At 45.1% G+C, this 22772-nt stretch overlaps 1 protein-coding gene across 1 annotated transcript in view; it reads left to right on the forward strand.

The window, feature by feature from the left end:
- The first annotated feature begins 9969 nt into the window (after window positions 1-9969).
- LOC138748718 (cathepsin D-like) overlaps window positions 9970-22772 on the forward strand; it is a 29865-nt gene continuing 17062 nt past the window's right edge. Inside the window, exons 1-3 of the mRNA XM_069909362.1 lie at window positions 9970-10104; window positions 19411-19570; window positions 20259-20382. Coding sequence (XP_069765463.1) covers window positions 10043-10104; window positions 19411-19570; window positions 20259-20382 — 346 coding nt within the window. The 5' untranslated portion in view covers window positions 9970-10042. The remainder of the gene's footprint in view (window positions 10105-19410; window positions 19571-20258; window positions 20383-22772) is intronic.

A 22772-nucleotide genomic window follows, 5' to 3' on the forward strand; every position in this document is an offset into this window, starting at 1 on the left:
TTTTAGCATGGGGGGGGAGGGGGTAACTCCATTAATGGGCACATCCTTTCTGAATCTGGGCCGATGACTCCATGGGCCACGATATACCCCAGGATGGCGAGGCAGATGGTGCTAAACACACACTTCTCCTTGTAAATGAGGTTCAGCTCCCCGGCCGTCTGGAGGAATTTTTCCATGTTTGCATCGTGGTCCCGCTGGTCATGGCCGCAGATAATGATGCTATCCAGATACGGGAATGTCGCCTTCAGTTTGTGTCGGTCTACCATGCGATCCATCTCCCGCTGGAAAATAGAGACCCCATTCGTGACCCCAAAGGGAACTCGGCGGAACTGGTACAGGTGCCCGTCCACCTCAAAGGCGGTGTAGGGCTTGTCCTTTGGGTGGATGGGGATTTGGTGATACGCCGATTTCAGGTCAATCGTAGAGAAAACCCGGTAGTGGGCTATCTCGTTGACCATGTCAGTGATCCTCGGCAGAGGTAGGCATCCAGCTGGATGTACTGGTTAATGGTCTGGCTGTAATCCACGACCATCCTCAGCTTACTTCCTCCTTTGACCACCAGGACTTGGGCTCTCCAAGGGCTCTTATTGGGCTCTATGACACCTTCCACAGGCTTTGCCGGACCTCCACCTTGATGAAGTCTCTGTCTGCGGCGCAATAGCGCCTACTTCTGGCAGCGATCGGCTTGCAGCTTAGCGCAAGATGTGGGAAGAGCGCCGGTGGGGAGATGCGCAGTGTGGAGAGGCCGCAGGTTGGCCGGGGCTGGTAGGTTGGCGTGCTGTGTAACGTGAGAGGAGGTTGGGGTCCCCCGAAGGCAAGGGTGACACTCTGCAGTTGGCACTGGAAATCTAGGCCCAGGAGGACTGGGCGCAGAGTTTGGGCATGACCAGGAGCCTGAACCCTGTGTAAGTCTCCCCTCCCACAGTTATATCGGCTGAGCAGCGCCTGAGGGTCTTATCCTTGGCGGCGAGGGCGATCGAGCAGGTGGTGGGGTGTACTTTTAATCTCAGGGAATGGGCCACGCTCGGATGAATGAAGCTCTCAGTGCTGCCACTGTCAAACAGGCACTTCATTACCTGCCCGTTGACTTGCACATCCATCATAGAGCACCCGAGGTCATGAGGGATGTCCCTGGTCAGTGTGGTGGCGGCCAGGACCGTCTTGGAGTCAGAGTCATCGCTCTCCGGTTGTGCACAGCAATTTATGGCATCCGGAGGCGTAGGGACCGTCGGTAGGGTGGCCTGGTCTTTGCCCATTTTGACCACGCCGACATCGGTCGTGGGGTGCAGTGTGCAGTAGCCGATGGTATCCAGAGGCGTGGGGAGCGTCGGTAGGGCGGCCTGGTTACCGCCCGTGTTGACCACATTCTCAATGTCGTCGGGGGCCCTCCGGGTTGGCCGCTGCCTGGCCCAAGATGGTGGTGGCACATGGCCTCCTTCCCCAGCCATGTTCGTTGCGCCGGGGAAAATGACGTCATCGCGGCTGGCTGCAGTGAGATCATTACGTCAGCCAGAAGTGACGTCACGCTGTGAGCCAGAAGTGACATCGCTGTAGTTCTCGGCGAGCGGCACTGGCGAGGGTGGGGGCTGGTCCAGGTGCTTGGGCCATATGCTGTGACAGTAGCTGGCAGGGCTGATGTTGCACTGTCGAGGTCAGGGAAGGCGGAAGTCGTAGCGGGGACAATGGCGCCACCTGGCCCGCACACATGGAGGGGTCCACGGGGGAGGTGGGGAGGTCATAGAGGGCCGCTGAGCTGCCGGCTGGTTTTGAGAGGCCACTTTAGTGAAGTGGCCTTTCTTGCCGCATCGGGAACAATACTGATTCCTAACTGGGCAGTTTTGACGTGATCGTCGGTCTGACCCACATTAGGACCCAGAGTACTTACAGGGGCGCTGGGCACCTGTCACAGCGATGTTTTCCTCCCCAGCTTAGTCTGGGGCTTCAGCTGCAGTGTGAGAGGGCCATGAGGGAACCTGGGGGAACCTGGAATCGTAGGCTTCAATGTGCAGGGCTGCCGTTTCCAGGGTTTGGACCACTTCCACTGTCTTGGATAGGGCTGGATGGCCCTCGAGTGTAGCCCTTGTACGAAGGCATCCCAGATCAGCCTCTCGACCTCCTCTGCACCTACCCCGGGTTCAGCCAGACACGGTCGGGCCAACTCTCTCAAGTGTCCCAGGTAAGACTCAGCCAGCTCCCCGAGTGTTGAGGAGGTACCTTGCACAGACCACATTTATGGGGGGGTTTGTACAAGTTCTTGAGAGTGTCCATTGTGCTCTTGTACGTGGAGCAGCCTTTGGTTGCCTGGAAGGTGTGGGGACCCAGTTTTGACTGGAGTAGGACCAACCTTCCGATCTGAGTCCAGGATTCCGCCTTCGTGTGCCTTGATGATTGCCTCGACCGTATGCTGCCAGATCTCAAAGCATGTCTGGGCTTCCGGGTGGCGTGAATTTTTCAATGGCAGCCGTGGGAAAATTTTGTGGATTACATTGTGGTGCGCTGTTAACCAGAAGCAGACACATACAAGGTAAAGACTGTACAACAGGTTTTAATCCACAAAGACTCCACAGAGCCAGGCTGGCTGTAGCTGCAGTAGCTCTGAGTGAGCTTCGGGAGGCTGTCGCAGGCTTATATCCCGGAGGGTGATTGACACCCGACTGGGTGGGGCTTGATCCCTTCAGGCAGACTGATTGACACCCAGCCAGGTGTTGTCCTGTCTCCTTACACTCCTGCAGGTACAGGTGTTGCCCCCTGCAGTAGGCCGGTGGTACACTCCTGCAGGTACAGGTGTTGCTCCCTGCAGTAGGCTGGTGGTACACTCCTGCAGGTACAAGTTTTGCTCCCTGCAGTAGGCCGGAGGTACACTCCTACATGTAGAGGTGTTGCCCCCTGCAGTAGGCCGCTGGTGTACCACCACAGTTTTCAAGGGATATTGGCAATCTGGTAAAGAGGAAGATAGAGGTGTGCAGCAGATATAGGCAACAAGGAGCAAATGAGGTCCTAGAAATATGAGAAAACACTTAAGAAGGAAATCAAGAAGACATGAGGTTGCTTTGGCAGATAATGTGAAGACAAACAAAGGGTTTCTAGAAGTTTCTAGTATCTGTATGTTTTGCACTGAGGACTGGAGAACGCTGTTTCCTCAGGTTGTATTTGTGCAATCAAATAACAATAAAGTTGATTTGACATGACTTAAGTCCATGAATTGTTTGACATAATGGGCAGCATAGTTAGGGTAGCGGTTAGCGCAGCACTGTTAAAGTGCTAGTGATCGGGACCAGGGTTCGCATCCCACACTGTCTGTATTGTATGTTCTCCCCGTGTCTACATGGGTTTCCTCCAAATGCTCCAGTTTCCTCCCACTGTTCAAAACATAACAGGGGTTGTTGGTCAAATGGGTGTCTTCTTTCTTTGGCTTGGCTTCGCGGACGAAGATTTATGGAGGGGGTAAAAGTCCACGTCAGCTGCAGGCTCAATTGTGGCTGACAAGTCCGATGCGGGACAGGCAGACACGGTTGCAGTGGTTGCAGGGGAAAATTGGTTGGTTGGGGTTGGGTGTTGAGTTTTTCCTCCTTTGTCTTTTGTCAGTGAGGTGGGCTCTGCGGTCTTCTTCAAAGGAGGTTAGTGCCCGCCGAACTGTAAGGCGCCAAGATGGACGGTTTGAGGCGATATCAGCCCACTGGCGGTGGTCAATGGGTGTAATTGGGAGGCAAAAGGCCATGTTACTGTGCTGTATGTTTAAACTAAAAATTAAAATAATGAACTAGGTTAACGTACTCGGTGGAAACACATTCATTATTTACCCATTGACTTGGAGACATCCAGATCCCAGGAGTTCAGAGAAAAGAGCAGATAGTTGAAATTCAACAGGCAGTATTATTGGTCCATGCTGTTTGCATCTCTGTGTGATGTGAGCTACTCCTCCACATATTGTACAGCTGACTGCCTGTTTTAAATTTTCAATGAAAAACACTATTGTTTTCTCACAGCATGCTGGAACATGAAGCATGACCAATTTTCACATGTGAGTACCACAAGCTGCTTTACAGCCTGTTGGTTTATTTGGAACTAAATACGCTCATACTGCAGGTCTGATTGCAAGTCTGGCTGCCATGATGTTATATTATCACCAGGTTGTGAGGGTGGGGAGCATGGAAAATGAAGTGGAAAGAAAGGAGGCAGGGATGGGGAACAGGGCTCTGAGAGAAAGGAGGTCTAACCGAGTGGATAGACTGAGACTGGTAACAAGGGACAGGGGATTGAGGTGGGGAAGACACTAAAAAAGGCATCAAAGAAAGGAGGGCATCAAGATCGGGTGGCAATGAAAGTTATCTAAGGAAGAGAGTGCCCACTCTGGTAATTTTACTCTGACAAGTTCCTTGGAGTTCAATTAACCTTTAGTGATCACACATATCCTCACTTGTCAGGAAGCCGCAACAGCGGCTGAAGCAGGGAAGACTACCGGCCACTATCATGTCAACCTTCCACAGGAGCACTATGGAGAGTGTCCTGGCTGGCAGCACCACTGCGTGGTACAGTTGCTGCAGTAAAATGGAGCGGAGGCCAATTCACAGGACCACAAGAGGGGCAGAGAGGAACACTGGAGTCTCCCTCTCCCCCACCCCCCCTACCCCACTCAACATGATCCACTGGAATCGCTGTCTGAAGAGGGCCCACAAAATCATTGAGGACCCCTTCCACCCCGCACACAGCATCTTTCAGCTGCTTCTGTCGGGGAAGAGATACAGGAGGATCAGAGCCAGCACCACCAGGCTGAGGAACTGCTTCTTCCCACGGACAGTGAGAACGCTGAACGACCAAAGGAACTGCTCACACTGACCCTCTGAGTCTCTCATAATCATGAAATAATATTTATTTATTTGTATGTATGAATATGTCCTGCATATGTTTTGTTTTTATGTATGTGTGTTATTTTTGGTTGTGTGCCTTTTTGTTTTGCACCGAGGACTGGAGAACGCTGATTAGTCAGGTTGTACTTGTGCAATCAGATGACAATAAACTTGACAGAAAATCTGAACTTTGGACCTTCATTGTCCAGTGTACACAGATATGTTGGAGAATGGGACTGATTGGATTGTTCTTCTGGTATGGAATTGAGGCTGAATTATCCCCTCTGTGCTGTGAGAACTTAAGAGGTATCTACTTAATAAATTCACATTGCACCTTTGTTGACCATGAATATGAAGGGAATAGAGGAATATGGATCATGTGCAGGCAGATGTGCTTTAGTTTAACTTGGAAACATATTCAGCACAGATGCATAGGCAAAGGGTCTGTTCCTGTGCTGTACTGTTCTAATTTTAAATTTAATTTAAATTTTACACAAACAGCTCGGGAAGAGGCCCTTTCAGCCACCCAATTACACCGGATTGACCTACACCCCTGGTACGTTTCAAACAGTGGGAAGAAACTGAACCCCCCCCCCCCAGGGAAAACCCTCGCAGACACAGGGAGAACGTACAAACCCCAGTCCCAATCGCTGCCACTGTATGTTGCACTAACTGCTGTGCTAACCATAGCGTTCTGTATTCATGTAACAATTTCCCAATCTATTTCTCTTTTTGCCTTTCCAATTTGCATAATATTACCTCGTTGATATGGGGTAATCTCACATCAGCAAGTAGACATTGTTTCTGCCCCATGTCTTTCATTTGGAATTGTCTTGGGTAAACTTATACCTCTCATTTTGTTCGTTTTAGATTGGTCACAGTGTTTGAGCTACCGAAAGATAATAGACACACACACCAAGAGCAGTTCGGATTATACAAATGTTTATTACAAATTCAAAAGCTGATTTCACACTACAATATGCAAGCCCTTCCCAACTATACTTATCAATGCTTGGACTGGTCCCAACTGCCGAAGCGAGGCAACGACTGCACATTTGTAGTAGGTTGTCAGGGCGCCGGTAGCAGCTTCTCCATCTCCCCTGACCGGGACGTTGGCTGGACTCCAGAAGTTCTTCTTCTTCTTGCTGAGAGATGTTGCCACCTCTCGGAGAGTCTCAAACTTCAGCAGCGGGACCGTGGCTTATATTACCCAAAAACTGCTTACCCAAGCACCTATTCCCAGCACAGCAAGAAAGATAAGCAAGCAAGCTAGCATGCTAGGCTTCTAATGAATAACATAATTTTCAGCTTATCACTTTGAATACAATGGTTTATTTTGCATCAAGGCTAGGCCTCTGACAGTCTGTGACCAAAACAAGCAGGAAGATTAAATGATCTTGGTACACAGATGTCCTTTCATCAGATAACAGCATCTCTGGCCCCTTGGTGGAATTTAGCTTATGTCTGCTTATTCTAAACACAAGCAGGTTCTCAGCCTTGCAGAACCCAGAGCTGCAAGTTTAAAAAAAACAGGTTAGAATCTTCCATTACAGGAATATCTTGCCTATTTCAACATTGAATATTTTGTTTCATGTCAATCAGATTGGGACACTTTGGTTGGTGCTGCCACACTCTACATTATAACAAGGCAAGTGGAACACATCGGAAAGGTATGACTCACCAGAATAATGGTTAACCATTATGGAAAAATAAAACAAACTCTCAAGGACTGGAAATGTTTTGTACTTGAAAATATTAAAAGTATTGGAGGGAGACAGGCAAAGAAATGTAATCTGAAATTGATATCAAACAAAATAGAATGACCTAATAAAACATTTAGTCCTCTAAATCTTTAATCATGGATGTGTACTTGTAGGCAGGGCTATGGATATAATGCTGGTAGGTAAATTAGGAAAGGTAGTGAAACATGAAAGTCTACAGATGCCGTGATTGTAGTAAAAACATAAATATGCTAGAGGAGCTTAGCAGGTCCCACAGTGTCCAAAGGAGGTAAAGATAAATGTTTTGGGCCTGAACGCTTCATCAAGCAAAAAGCAGGCAGGCGCCTGAATAAAAAAGGTGGGTGATGAGGGAAGAAAGGGCAGGGAGGGGAGCATGGGCCAAGAGGCAAAAGGCTGATAAAATGGACATGGATAGGAGGACAGGAGAGGAAAAGTGAAGGAGAAGGGGGTGTCTGTGCATGCAGAGCTGGAGGAAAGAAGGGAGAGAGAGAGAGAGAGAGAGAGAGAGAGAGAGAGAGAGAGAGAGAGAGAGAGAGGGGGATAGTGGAAGGGTAGAGGAGGAGGGGTGGGGGTGGCTGACAGAAACCAGAGAAATCGATGTTGATGGAGTGAAACATGATAGGAACTCAGCCGGTCTTGCAGCATCCATAGGAGGTAAAGATACATTACTGATGTTTCGGGCCTGAGCCCTTCTTCAAGGTATGAGCAAAACAAAAATCTATGTTAATGCCATCTGGTAGGTAGCCATTTTTCAACTGGTACAGATGCAGAGGCCAGAATGGCCTTCTTTATGGTTCCTGTGCTTCACACAGGTAAGTAATCTGATAATAATCAGATTGTCCACTTAAGAAATGTTGAATTGATAATTGTCACCTGCACTGAATGAAAACTTGATTTTGGTCCTATCCTTGAGAACACCAGGTAGGGCAAAATTAAATAAAAGTGCACCCCTGGGAAGTTGAATCTCTTTTTCTGAAGTAAAATGGAAAAATGCTTTATTAACTTGGAACATTGAGTCAAAGTATATTACAGTTTAAAATCTCCTCAAGGCTGTAATTCAGGAACAATTTGTTTTGTGGCCTTCACTGCTAATGCCAACATGCAAATAATTACCCCTGGACTGGGGCAATTAAGAGTCCACTGCATTGGTTATTCTGCAGTCGCATATAGGCCAGATCAGGTAAGGATTTTGGATTCTTGTCTCAAAAAATGAACCAAACATTTTTATAACAATCCAGTAGTTTCATATTTCTGAAGATCCAGCTGCGCTGGATGGGTCACGTCTCCAGAATGGAGGACCATCGCCTTCCCAAGATCGTATTATATGGCGAGCTCTCCACTGGCCACCGTGACAGAGGTGCACCAAAGAAAAGGTACAAGGACTGCCTAAAGAAATCTCTTGGTGCCTGCCACATTGACCACCGCCAGTGGGCTGATAACGCCTCAAACCGTGCATCTTGGCGCCTCACAGTTTGGCGGGCAGCAGCCTCCTTTGAAGAAGACCGCAGAGCCCACCTCACTGACAAAAGGCAAAGGAGGAAAAACCCAACACCCAACCCCAACCAACCAATTTTCCCTTGCAACCGCTGCAATCGTGTCTGCCTGTCCCGCATCGGACTGGTCAGCCACAAACGAGCCTGCAGCTGACGTGGACTTTTTACCCCCTCCATAAATCTTCGTCCGCGAAGCCAAGCCAAAGAAAAGAAAAACATACATGTGTTGGAGAAAATCAGCAGAGACGAACAGCATCTGCAGGGAGGAAAGGTCATAGTTTTGTGGTTATTGTTACTGATGACGAGTTTAATTCTCTATATAATTATTTGATTTTTGAACTCCATGGAAGGATTTGGTCCTGTGTCATGACAGATAGTCCCAATCTCTGGCTGCTGGAGACTGCTGTGGTGGAAAGTGGTGCTGACCAGCTGCATCACGGTCTGATAGGGGGATACCAATACCCCTGAGCATAAACCTCTGCAAAAAGTAGTGGACACAGCCCAGGACATCACAGGCCAAACCCTCCCCACCGTCGAGAACATCTACTGGAAACGCTGCCGATGGAGAACAGCCGCGATCAAGGATTCACACCACCTAGGATACACTCTGTTCTCACTGCTGCCTTCAGGAAAGAGGTGTAGGTGTCACAAGACTCGCACCACCAGGTTCAGGAACAGCCGCACCCCCTCCACCATCAGACCCCTCAACAACAAACTCATACTTTTGCACAGTTTGTTTACATTTCTTCATTTGTTTTCAGAGTGCCTCAGGGCACTCTGACAATAAATTTGAACTTTAGAGTCAACCAGCCCACCGACAACTGCTAAATGGAGTGAAACAGGAAAGTCTGCAGATTTGGTGATTGTAGTAAAAACACAGACTAGGGCGGAGAAACTGAGCAGGACTCTCAGTGTCCATAGGACCTTGAAGAAGGGCTCATGTGCTTTTGGTTATGTACCTTAACCTCCTATGGGTACTGCAAGACCTGCTGAGTTCCTCCAATATTTCTGAGATTTTACTGCTAACGGGTACATGGCCATCTCCCACTGCAAAAACAAAATGACTGTAGCCACGGACTACTCGAAAGAACGACACTCACAAGCTCTGTTTTATTAGGGCTCAAGCCCGACTTTTATACCATTCAAATTCCTGCCGTTTGCCCCGATTACAGACGTCACAGCTCACATAACAAAGGTGGGTTTCCCGTGCGCGGGTCCCCCCCTTGCATTAAATGCCCTCTTCCCCGCACGCTACCCCTCTCTGTTGGCCATACAGCGGGGCCAGCGCCATTTTACGGTCGCTGGCCCTTCCGCCGGCTTCAGCCGTCCGTCCGCCGGTTCGCTTGCTGGGGCCAGTGCCACTGCACAGTCTGCTGGTGTTTGGTTGCCCGGAGCGCCGGCTTGCTCGCGGCCACCACATGACTATGTTTTTGGTGCTTTTTTTTGACAAGTAGCAGGGTGTCGGGAAGAAATTGTGGCCCTGGGACATCTACCCCCCCCCCCCCCCACCCCCCACCCCCCACCCCCCACCACCCGAGAGAATGGTGAGGGTCTCGATTTAACTCCTACGCACTTTCTGTTTGAACCAGTGAGGAAGCAAGCCAAAGCAGGTGATTGAAATAAAATGCTTCCAAAGCAACTTTAATATAATAGCAAATGCAATCATTTATGTTACGTTTAGTCTGCTTTAGTATGCTTCAGTAGGCAGGCTACATTGTAAAATGGTGTTCTAACAAGCGTGCACACACATAACAGAGTTCCCTAGTCCATTTCTTTGTCGCACTAATTGCGACTGACGATGTGTATCACTTGACTGCCAACCAGCCCCCTTGTATCACATGACCTCAGATGATTGACAGCACCCGCGGTCCAATCAGCGTTCCGGAACGGTGTATCGATCTGTGCAAGGACATTGTGAGGGAGGGAGCCCGGTCAAGATTCGGATCCCAGTGCCACGGATATGAATTGGATGCAGGCGCTGTTGTTTTGCGGGTTATGGGTGATTTCTGATGCCATCATTAGGTGAGCAGGCTGATTCTGTCTTCTGCTGTTAACTTTGGGGCGATGTTTCTGGAAGGAGAGGTGAAGGGGGGGGGGTTAAAACAAATGTTTGGTCTGCCTTGTGATCTGGGCGGAGGAATGGGTCCGGCTTGGTTAAATTTTAATTCCTTATTATCGGGCAATCCCAAAAGCTTTGTATCTCTCGGCTCAGCTCTTGGTTGCAAAATTCAGGAAGCAGCTGAAGGGTATAATGTCACCGGCCTGCGGTTGTGGTACTTTGTTGAATGTCTCCAGAAGCCTTGGCCAGGATTTTAAAACATTTTTTTGATTTGTTAATGATTCATTACTTCCTCAAAACTTAATTAAATGGCAGGGAGGTTTGGTGCAACTTTCTAAAACACTCGCTTGTCATTGTGGTTCTGTTCCACCACTCTGGGGGGAGGAACGACCTGATTGTCCTGGGGAAGATTCATCAGGATTGTTGCCTGGTACAGATTGGGAGTGTATCTGTATTCTTTACATGGGGGGGGGGGGGGGGGGAGAGAGAGAGTGGGTGGGCTGGGTTGGGTTTCCTTAGCGTTGGGGCTGAATGGTATGAATTCATGAGGGGCACAGATGGTTTGGCTCTGAGTTGGAATCTTTTCACAGAACCTGGTTGCAGCCTGGAATGGTATCCATTTAGAGGGCAAGTAGTCTGTGGCATAATATTCAATTTCTCTGTCTACTGTGAGAAGGATTGTGACTGACCCACGACTGCATCGCCAGATCCAGCTTCAACAGTGTCATCAGGTTTGGTGATGACACAGCAGTCGTTGGCCTCCTCAGCAATGAGTACATCTACAACAGTGGTTCTCAATCTTTTCCACTCACATCCCACTCTAAGTAATCCCTGTGCCATTGGTGCTCTGTGATTAGTGTGGGATGTAAGTGGGAAGGTTGAGAATCACTGCTCTAGACCCAATTGTTACTGATGTAACAGTAGGCTTGGAGGGAGTGGGCAGAACCAGCATGAACAGCTCCTGTCTTGTGACAGCTAGACAGAATAGCTTCTTGTCCACTGGCAACTGGCCACTACAGCCACGAGGCCTAGTGACTCAGCAGCACCTGTAGGTCAACTGAGAAGTGCTAGGTCACATGCTGAGTGTCCCTATTAAGCCTGATAACACACACAAACGCTTTTCTCTTCGCTGGCTGACAACTTTAGGTGTGGTCTCGTTATTTCAATGTGATGGTGTCTGAGCACGAACATCATCTGCCACAGTGAAATATTTTGCTTGAGAAAATTGTCATTTTGGCCCATTTCCTTTGGAGTTATGAAACCATGCACATAAATGAGTCAATTACAATGGTTTTCAAACATTTTCTTTCCAACCACATCCCACCTTAAGCAATACAAATCACAGAGCACCAATGGCCTAGGGAATATTTAGTGGTATATGAGTGGAAATAAAAAGGTTGAGAACCACTGGACAACAGAGAAGAGGTGGAAAATCTTGTGATATGGTGCGAGAGTAACTCCTGAGTCTCAACGTGGACAAGATGAAGGAGATGATCATAGACAAGGAATGACCACTCTCCACTAGACATCAACAACTCCTTGGAGTTCGCTTAACTAGTGACCTATTATGGACACACAGCATCTCCTCATTGGTCAGGAAGGCACAACAGTGAGAAGACTGAAATGGGCAAAGCTACTGGCCACCTTTATATCAACCTTTTATAGGCGCTCAATCAAGAGTGTTCTTGCCAGCTGCATCACAGTGTGATATGGTTGCTGCAGAGAAATGGATCAGAGGTCAATCCACAGGACCAGAAGAGTAGCAGAGAGTATCACTGGAGTCTCCCTCCTGCCCCCCCCCCCCACCCCCCAAATTGACGTGATCTTCTCGGATCATAGTGTGAATACATAGTGTGAGAGTGTGCAAAATCATTGAGGACCCCTTCCACCCTGAACACAGCAGGAAAGAGATACAGGAGTATCAGAGCCAGCACCACCGGGCTGAGAAACAGCTTCTCCCTCCAGGCAGTGAGAATGGTGAACCACCAAAGGAACTGCTCACACTGACCTTCCGAGACTCTCATATTTCCAAAACAATTAATTTTTTTGTATATATGTATTGTTTGTATGTGTTATATTTGGTTTTGTGTCTGCATGTTTTGTATGGAGGGCTGGAGGATGCCATTTTGTTGGGTTGTAATTGTGCAATCAGATGACAATAAACTTGTATCATAGCCTGATTTGAATACTCCAATGCCCTGGAGTGCAGAATGTTGCAAACCTAGCCAAGTCTGTCACAGACGCTGATCTGTGCATGTGCGATCCTGCCTCAAGAAGGCAGCTAACATCGCAAAAGACTCCCATTGCCCTGACTCCCAATCTCTTGTCACTCCCATCAGCCGGGAAGGTTCAGAATGCTGATGCCTAGCACCTCCATGTTCAAGAATGGTCTGGAATCTGGCTGAGCCCAAACCATCAACATGTTTGAATCCAATGCCATTTCAGTTTGGAGCAATTAGGAATTGACACAAAACAATCCCAGAAATAATCCACGTCGCTTGAACAAAAAATCGACTGATTGCAAATACATGTTGGCTAAGGAATTTCAATTTGTTACATTTGCAATAAACAGCTAGTGCTGCCTTTACAGATCTTAAAGTTATTTAATGTATTTTTTTAAAAAAAACAAAAATGCATTACTTTTATCCACATAACTCCAACATGCAGTAGTTCTGCAAGTTACTTTCAAACCACTCAAGTTCAAGGGCAATTGAGAATGAAGAAGCTTCCCAAATTTCCAGTATAAACTTGAATCTAATTGGAGGTTCAGTGCTGGTGCTTATAGGGCCATGAATTTGAATATTTGTAGGACAGAATTTGTACTTGGGACTGATGGGTCTGTTTCTATGCTTTAAATTTAAAGAATCTCAGGGTTGTATGTACTCTGGCAATAAATCTGAAATCTAACTATGAAGTTCTTTCCCCAGCACGGCCATGGTGGTCAAAAAATTCCTCAAAGGGTATGTCATGTGGTCATGCAGGTACTTAAAATGGAAGCAGTTATCTCATCGAGCTTTCCAGATATTGAGTTCCAGACTGTAATACCAAAGCTTTGTTTTAATCCCTTCAACCTAATCCCATGTCCCTTGGTGTTTTTTTTTAGAGATTCAGTATGGTGGGGGGTGGTCATGTGATGGAGTAGTGGCTGGTTAGGGAAAACCAGCCCTCCACAGAGAAAGTTGGGGAAAAAAGGCAGAAAAACAAAACTGAGAAGTAAAACATAAAAAAGTTGCAAGATAAACAATATAAGAAGAACGTGAAGATGGCTCCAAAGAAGTAAAAAAACTACAGTGACGAGTAAAGAAGAGGTGAAGAAATCACCGGGTTGGGGGTGGGGGGGAGAGAGGAAGGCCTTACCGGAGTCCGCGAACAGGGAACTCTCCTGAAGAGGATGGTCCAAGCTACAAAGCTGGTAAGTGGGCAGCTCGGCGATGTCGTCCCACGAGGCGGTCTGGAACGCTGGCTTGCAGAGCCAGAAAAAGAAATGCCAGCGCGCATGCTAAAGAAGAAACTGAAAGGAACGGACGCCAATACTATAATGAGAGAAGCCACGGAGAAGACAATGATAGAAGCAAGATCAACACGAAACTCTTGATTCAGAGAAAGGTTTTGATAGGGTGGAATGGAGTTGTCTGTTTAAAGTACTGTAGAAATTTAAATTACCAGAAAAATTTATTAATTGGATTAGAGCACTGTATAATGGTCCTTTGGCAAAAGTGGTAACAAATGAATATGTTTCAGACCATTTTGAAATGGAGTAGGTCAACAAGACAGGGATGCCCATTATCACCTTCCCTGTTTGCTTTGGCTATAGAACCATTGGCAGAGCTGATAAGAAAAGAACCTATGATAAAGGGAATAAAAGTAAAAGAAGAATTTAAAATGACCTTATCTGTGGATGATATTTTAGTATATTTAATGGACCCAGATAAATCAATAAAATTGAAAGAATATAGGGTGATATCAAGATGCAAGGTTAATATTGATAAAAGTGAAGTGATGCCAATGAGCAAAGTCAATTTTACAAAATGTAAAAGGCCATCACAGGCCATACATTACCAAGGTACCAGAATAGATCATTTAAAATAATTTGAATAAATTAAATTACCAACCATTAATAAAGAAAATAAAGGAAGATTTGGAGAAATGGAAAGATTTACCACTAACTCTAATAAGGAGAATAAATTGCATCAAGATGATTGTATTTCCACGGCTACAATACCTGTTCCAAACGCTACTGATTCCCTTGACGGGGATTTTTTAATGAAATTAAACAAATTAATAAGAAAGTTTCTATGGAAGGGTAAAAAAAAATCAAGAGTGACTTTGGAAAAATGAACATGGGCATATTGCAGCTACCAAATTTCAAAAACTATTACAGTTAAGATATTTATTAGATTTTTATCAGACGGGGGTGGAAAAACCAGTTTGGCTCAAGATAGAATTATATAAATTAGGAGAACAGGTCCCTGAACATTTACTCTATAAATGGGATGAGAAACTGGTGCGACATAACAACCTACCAATACTAAATCATATACTAAAAAATATGGAAGAGAATACATCTGGAACAAGTATTTGATAAATTATCAAACACCAAAAATGTTATTAATGCAAAGCCCATTAATTCCTTTTACAATAGACAATTTTTTAAGGAACGGGCAAGAAAAAGAATTAAAAGAATAAAAGATTGCTTTTTGGGAAATAATTTATTGACATTTGAACAATTAAAAACAATGGAATATCACATGGTACAATATTTTCATGTTATCAGTTGAAAACATTTTTAAAAAGTTGGGAACTAGTCTAAGATTGACCTGAGAGTAGCTGCTATGATACTTAAATAGAGACTGTGATAGTTTAAAAAAATGATCACAAATGTGTAAGCAAATTGGAATACAAGGTAAATAAATGATGAAGCTGTAGCGTGCCGAGCAGGCGCACAGCGCGCTATCGCGAACTGTCGCCGGCGTGTGGTCCTGCGGGCGGAACCATAAAACGGACAGCTGAATACTCACCTAATGGACCGCATGCGAGAGATACTGAGGGCTGAGGAACGGCACGTTGATCTGCTGAATCTCCAGCCGGAAGTCGCGGGAGACTCACAGGGCTCAATTTAAACCTGCTGGTCCCGTGGATCGGCAGGAAACTCGTAGTGACGTCCCACCTTGTCCGTGGAGCCTGGGACATGTGGTTATACAAAAGAAGCTTGTAAAATCTGAATAAATCAGTCTTGAATTGACTAATCTAGCTTGTGTGTTTGTATTACTTTAGTAGCTCTACCGTTGTAGCCGCTACAAACCAATATATAAACCCAAACAAGGTTGGGAAGAAGATTTAAATGTACGAATAAAGAATGAAATATGGAAGGAACTATGTACAGGTACCATGATTAATACAATAAATACTCTGTTTCATGTGATTCAATGCAATTGGCTCCAAATGTTACACCTCAAAAGTTAAAAGAATGGAATCCAACACTATCGGACAAATGCTTCCGTTGTAAACAAGAAATTGGAATAACAATACACGCAGTTTGGACATGTACAAAAGTGAAAACTTTTTGGGAGGATTTAAACCTAATATTAAATAGAATTACAAAAAATAGGATGCCAAAAGACCCAAAAATCTTCCTGTTAAACAACATAAGATAAAAGAATTGGGACTAAAATTTGACAGTGTTCACAAAAGATAGCATCAAAAAAGGTACATAACGATAACTTGGAAAACGGAAGCAACCTTAAAAATTCAACAATGGTATATATAAATGAACAAGTGTGTTCCATTAGAAAAAAAATACCTACAATCTAAAAGACAAAGGTTTGAACAAATCTGGGAACTGTACATAGAGTATATTAGAATCTGCCAATTTCAGACCTCCGTCTCTTGACGTGATTTTACAACCTCCTCATTCCATATCCATGCTCCACTTTGTGGGCTGGGGAAAGGTTTCAAACTAGATCAAATGACAGTGGGGACATTCAAAAGAGTCTTGGGTAGGAATGTGGGTGTAAGAAAAATGCATGCGGGGTAGGAAAAGATTAGATCGTGGAGTCTTGAGGCAAAACATGTGTGCTGAAAGGGCCTGTAATGTTCTAGAGCAGATAGGACTTTGCTCAAAGTTTATGGGCCCCCTACCCTGTGAAGCAGTCAAGCTTTCGTTTCTTCCATCCTACCGACTACATTGCAAATAGATTTTTAAAATTATTTTTGTGAGGTCAGAAGAATCCAAGGCCTTTGCTTATAAATGTACTTTGGCCTCTGGTGGAGGAGGGGTGTTGGGGGAGTGATTAGGGCCCCTGTTGAGAATGGCTGTTCTCCAAAAAGGGGCCTGCCTTAAAACAGATGACTGACCACATCTCTCCATGTGAACCACAGAGTTCCTTCAGGTTTTGTTTGCTGAAGATTATAGTAGTTCTTGTTCTTTAAATACCGACTGAGTTGCTGGAAGCTTTGGACAGGCAAATGGTTGGAGCCTGATCACATTTGATGTGAAGAGAAGCTGTGAACGAGCGACCTGAAAGTGTGGTCGATGTGGAGGCTTTCAATGGGGGAATTGGATTTGTGCTTCCAAAGGACAATTTGCTGGGGAATTGGGTACATTGCTCTGAAGAACTGGCATGGATTTTATGGACAAAAGTTTCTTGGATGAGAAGGCCCTTTGGCCCATCTTGTCCAGGCTAACCATATTAATGTAAACAACAGAAGACTATACAGTATAGAGAGGAAATAAACATTGAACCCATTCTCACTGATTCCACTTTCAGCTTTGCTTCACCTGTAAAGTCGAGAAAGTGTCTCACTCTGTCCATTAAACGTTGGGAAGTCTGCGTGGCATTCTTGAACCCAAAAGTCATCATTCTGAATTCAGTGTAATAATAGCTGTTTTTGGAATGTCATCTAGGTGGACCGGGAGCTAATGATACCCCCAGACCAGGTCTACCTTGGAAAAGATGTGGGCTCCTGCAGGTTGGACGCGAAGTCCTGTAAATCTAGTACCGGGTAGTGATCCGGTGCAGTAACCTTGGTCAACATATGGTAATTACAGCAAGGGATCCATCTGCCTGTGGCCTTGGGTAGGGCGGGGAGGTCAAGGAGCTATCGGACTGTTGTACAGCTCCTATGTCCTCCTCTTTCAAACTCCTCTTTGGCCAAACGAAGTTTATCTGGAGGGAGCCTGTGAGCTTGGGAATGCAGTGAAGTTGGTATGTGGTGCTGCACCCCATGTTTCGGCATTGCCAAGGTGAACTGTGATGTCGTTATTGCGGAGAATTCTGCCAACAATCTGGTGAATTAATTCTCTGAAAGAGTAACAGAGTCTAAATGCAGGGCTGGTAGCTTGACCTCATCTAGGCGAAGGTCTGGAAAATGTTGGTATGAATGAGCCTTTGTCCCTCTAGATCAGGGGGTCTCCAAAAGTTTTAGACCATTGACACCTTCATGGAATATTTGATCCCTCATTGATGCCCCCCACCCAGGCATGAAATCCCGGCGCTTGACATGGTGGGGGTGGGGGGGGTGTTACCAAAGGTACAAAGACCACATTCATCTTTCTTCTATGTTTTGTCCGTCTGCCTGTTCACTCTTATTCAAAGGCTGGTCAAATACAACATGGTGGTCACCAAGGCCCTCTCTTGTGAGAGGTTTGCCACCACTGCCTTAGGCACTATTTTCTGTTGATCAGCCCCTACTTTCCACCACAAAAGTTCAATCAAAATCAACCCCCGCCCCCCACCCCTTACCAGCCATGGCGTTATCGACCGCATTTCAACCCCTTGGCATTTATCGACCCCTTGGATAATCCCATTGGCCCCCAGGGATCAATATCAACCACTTTGGAGACATTTGCTCTAGATCAATCAGCAGGCCAATAAAATCAGCTCGAGTAGCAGTTGTGTAACCCAAGTGTGAACGACGTCCACGTGAACTTGGTATTGTCAAACTGAAGCAGGATCCTACACCTGCCAAATGTCTGGATAATACTGCAGTTTGTGGTTTTCAGTGATGGCTCGGGGTTTTCTGTTTCGTGCGTCATGCCCCAAAGGGGGAAGCACGCTGATCTCAGCCCCTGTATCTACCAAGAAACACCAACCAGAATGTCTATCCCAGACATATAAAAAAAGGCTGTCTCAATGGCTAGCCAGGGCAACATTAGCGACGGCTGGCCTCGGTGTTTCCCTGAAACCCACATGGAAGTTGGCAGCAGCGTGCTTCTGAGCCCCATTGTTGATGGTAGAAACACTGGTGGGTGTCATCTTCATCTCATTACCTCCTGGCTGACTGACAACAGATTTGATCGACCCTGCTGCCGGTCTAATGTCGGAATTGCATGGTCTTGCTGCTGTGAACTGGTTCTGGTGACCTGTCCTACGGATGTCACGCTTTCTTGCTTAGCCCACCATAGAATGTCAGCACCGGCCACGGCTCTCCGTGGGTCGCTGAAACTTTCATCTGCCAGCAGCCTGTGGATATCTTCTGGCAACTGCTCCAAGAAAGCCTGATCGAACATGCCCTTCCACTAGTGCCAGCATTTTATTCTTGAGCGTGGAAGGGGTTCTGTCTCCCAAGCCATCCAAGTGAGGTAAACGGGCCGCTCAATCACGTCGTGAGAGGCCAAGGGTATGGATGAGCAGACTCCTGAGCGCCACATACTTGCCCTCCTCTAGAGGCAAGAAAACAGAAAATCGGAAACTCGGTATGCCATCTCTTGATCCAGGGCACTTAATACATAGTAGTACTGCGTGGAATCAGATGTTAACTGCCTCAACTGGAATTGAGCTTCTGTTTGGTCAAACCATACACGTGGCTGTGAAGTCCAAAACATTGGCAGTTTCAGATCCTTGGCATTCATTGAAGAAAAATTTTCCATGTTGGGGTCCAAATATTGTTTGGACCATCCGGGTCACCAATGTAGCAAAGTATTCTATACTGAGCTACTATAGACACCGGTGTAAATGTTGTGGAATTGCTGTGCATGTTGTCACCTGATCACAAGCCCACAAATAGTTTGGCAAGAGACTCTTGTAGGGAAATGGTTTGGAAGGGACTATTTTAATTTTTAATTTGGACATACAACACATGAACAAGCCCTTCCACCCCCATGTGGCCGTCCTCCCCAAATACCCCCAATTAACCTACAACCCCTGTACATTTTGAATGGTGGGAGGAAACCCACGCAGGCACGGGGATTTGTCCAGCTATGCTAACCATGCCGCCCAATGGCATTGGTTACGAGGGGAAAAATTTTAATTTTTTTTTTGTCTTAACAGAATTCAGCTCACAAAATTCCAGTCCGTGCGCCACTCACTGATTGATGCTGCAGGTTCCATTGAGGATCTTGTTGCTGCTGGACGTCATGGGAGCAAGAAGTACACAGTATTTCTGGGAAAGAAAGGAGAGATTCCAGAAATGCTCACCAACTACATGGACGTGAGTACAGACAGCAGCTCAGTAATGTCTGGCTTGCCCAGTGCATACCTAGCTCTCGGGCTCGTCTGTTGCTTGTACTCACTTAAAATCACCCCCCCACCAAACCAAGTGTTGATTTGTGCTGTCTGTCTGCTGTATCCTTCCCCAACCCTTGCCTCATGCTGCCTCTACTTAAATAAGATTGACCATGATGTGGCTTGGATTGGAAAATAAACCTTCTGAGGCAAGGTTCGTAGAGCTGGGACTTCTCTCTTCAGAGTGAAGAAAAATGAGAGGAGACTTAATAGAGGTCTACAAGGTTCTAAGAGGCATAGATAGGGTGGACAGCCAGTGCCTTTTCCCCAGGGCAGGAATAAACACCACTCTATCAAGTGAAGGGAGGAAAGTTTAGGGGTGACATCAGGGGTAAGTTTTTTTTTAAACAAAGTTGTGTGTGCCAGGAATGCCTTGCCAGGGGTGGTGGTGGAGGCTGAAACGTTAGGGGCATTTGAGACTTAGGCAGGCACATGGATGAAAGAAAAATAGAGGGTTATGAGGTTTTTTCTTTGGTAGGAATAATTAGGTTGGCACAACATTGAGGATCGAAGAGCTTGTACTGTGCTGTAGCGTTCTATGTCCCATGAAGTGAATGTTTCACTGGTGGGGTTGTTTACGTCACCCATGGTGCTCACTATCACTGTCTTTTCAGGCCCAGTATTATGGCCAGATTGGCATCGGCACGCCTGCACAGCTGTTCTCTGTGGTCTTTGATACTGGATCGTCCAACCTGTGGGTCCCTTCATCCCAGTGCTCCCTGCTAGACATCGCTTGCTGTAAGTAACAAACCAGTATGTGCATTGTTTTTAAAATCAATTGGGGGTGGACACCAATGAGTTTATTATTTAGTCTGCAGGTGCCCTCAATTCGGTGAAGGGCGTCGCGCTTGAATTGTCCCTATGAGGGACAAGGTCGAGGAATCTACAGAATCAGGGTTTTTGTACTGTTAGGTGCTTGTCTTCAGGCTCCTCTACCTCCATCACTGGTAGCAGTGAAAAGAGGGCATGGTTTGAGTGGCAAGGGTTCTTTTTTTTTATATAATTTTTTTTTCACACCATAAATCACATTAACCATGATACACATTTTTTCCCTTTCACACATATACAATGTAATTTTCTCCCTCCTCCCCTCCCACCCTCCCCACCTCCCCCCTCCCGTCCATTTAAGGTATAAAATCTAGGATACATTAAACCAGTCAGACAATGTTGTCTTTCAATAAAAATACACCAGAAATTCCACTGAGTCCATTCTTTTCATTTCCTTTTCCTTCCGTTAACTTAGGTAGTGATTGTCCCCGGTAAGTTTTCGCTATTGCGTTTAATGTAAGGCTCCCATATTTGTTCGAATATTTCAATATTATTTCTTAAACTATGTTATTTTTTCTAATGGAATACATTTATTCATTTCTATATACCATTGTTGTATTTTCAAATTATCTTCCAATTTCCAGGTTGACATAATACATTTTTTTGCTACGGCTAGAGCTATCTTAACAAATCTTTTTTGTGCATCCTCCAAATCAATTCCAAATACTTTGTTTTTTATGTTACTTAGGAGAAAGATCTCTGGATTCTTTGGTATATTGTTTTCTGTTATTTTATTTAATATCTGATTGAGATCTTCCCAAAATTTTTCTACTTTTTCACATGTCCAGATTGCATGAATTGTTGTTCCCATTTCTTTTTTGCATCGAAAACATCTATCAGATACTGTTGGGTCCCATTTATTTAACTTTTGAGGTGTAATGTATAGCCTGTGTATCCAGTTGTATTGTATCATACGTAACCTCGTATTTATTGTATTTCTCATCGTTCCAGAGCATAACTTCTCCCATGTTTCCTTTTTTATCTTTATATTTAAATCCTGTTCCCATTTTTGTTTAGTTTTACCATTTGTTTCCTCATTTTCCTTTTCTTGCAGTTTAATATACATATTTGTTATAAATCTTTTGATTATCATTGTATCTGTAATCACATATTCAATGTTACTTCCCTCTGGCAAACTCAAACTGCTTCCTAATTTATCCTTCAAGTAGGATCTCAATTGGTAATATGCCAGTGCTGTATCTTGAGTTATATTGTATTTATCTTTCATTTGTTCAAAGGATAATAATCTATTTCCTGAAAAACAATTTTCTATTCTTTTAATCCCTTTTTTCTCCCATTTTCTAAAGGAAAGGTTATCTATTGTAAAAGGGAGTAACTTGTTTTGCGTCAATATTAGTTTTGGTAATTGATAATTTGTTTTATTTCTTTCTACATGAATCTTCTTCCAAATATTGAGTAGATGATGTAATACTGGAGAACTTCTATGTTGTACCAATTTTTCATCCCATTTATATAATATGTGTTCAGGTGTCTTTTCCCCTATTTTATCTAATTCTAATCTAGTCCAATCTGGCTTTTCCCTTGTTTGATAAAAATCTGATAGGTATCTTAATTGTGCGGCTCAATAATAATTTTTAAAGTTTGGCAGTTGTAAGCCTCCTTGTTTATACCATTCTGTTAATTTATCTAGTGCTATCCTCGGTTTCCCCCCTCTCCATAAAAATTTCCTTATTATTTTCTTTAACTCCTTGAAGAATTTCTCTGACAGTTGTATTGGCAATGCCTGAAATAGGTATAATATCCTTGGAAAAATGTTCATTTTAATACAGTTTATCCTTCCTATTCGTTTTTTTCTTTGGCTTGGCTTCGCGGACGAAGATTTATGGAGGGGGTAAAAAGTCCATGTCAGCTGCAGGCTCGTTTGTGGCTGACAAGTCCGATGCGGGATAGGCAGACACGGTTGCAGCGGTTGCAGGGGAAAATTGGTTGGTTGGGGTTGGGTGTTGGGTTTTTCCTCCTTTGCCTTTTGTCAGTGAGGTGGGCTCTGCGGTCTTCTTCAAAGGAGGTTGCTGCCCGCCAAACTGTGAGGCGCCAAGATTAGATCTATTAGTGTTAATGGTAAATCTTTCCAATGCTCTAAATCATCCTGTAATGTTTTCATTAGTGGATAATAATTGAGTTTATATAGTTGGCCGAGATTTTTGTTTATTTGTACACCTAGGTATCTTATTGCTTGCATTTGCCATCTAAATGGTGATTCTTTCTTGAATTTTGAGAAATCCGCATCATTCATAGGCATTGCGTCACTTTTATTTACGTTGATCTTATAACCCGAGACT

Source organism: Narcine bancroftii, chromosome 13 (genome assembly GCF_036971445.1).
Source record: "Narcine bancroftii isolate sNarBan1 chromosome 13, sNarBan1.hap1, whole genome shotgun sequence".
Taxonomy (NCBI): domain Eukaryota; kingdom Metazoa; phylum Chordata; class Chondrichthyes; order Torpediniformes; family Narcinidae; genus Narcine; species Narcine bancroftii.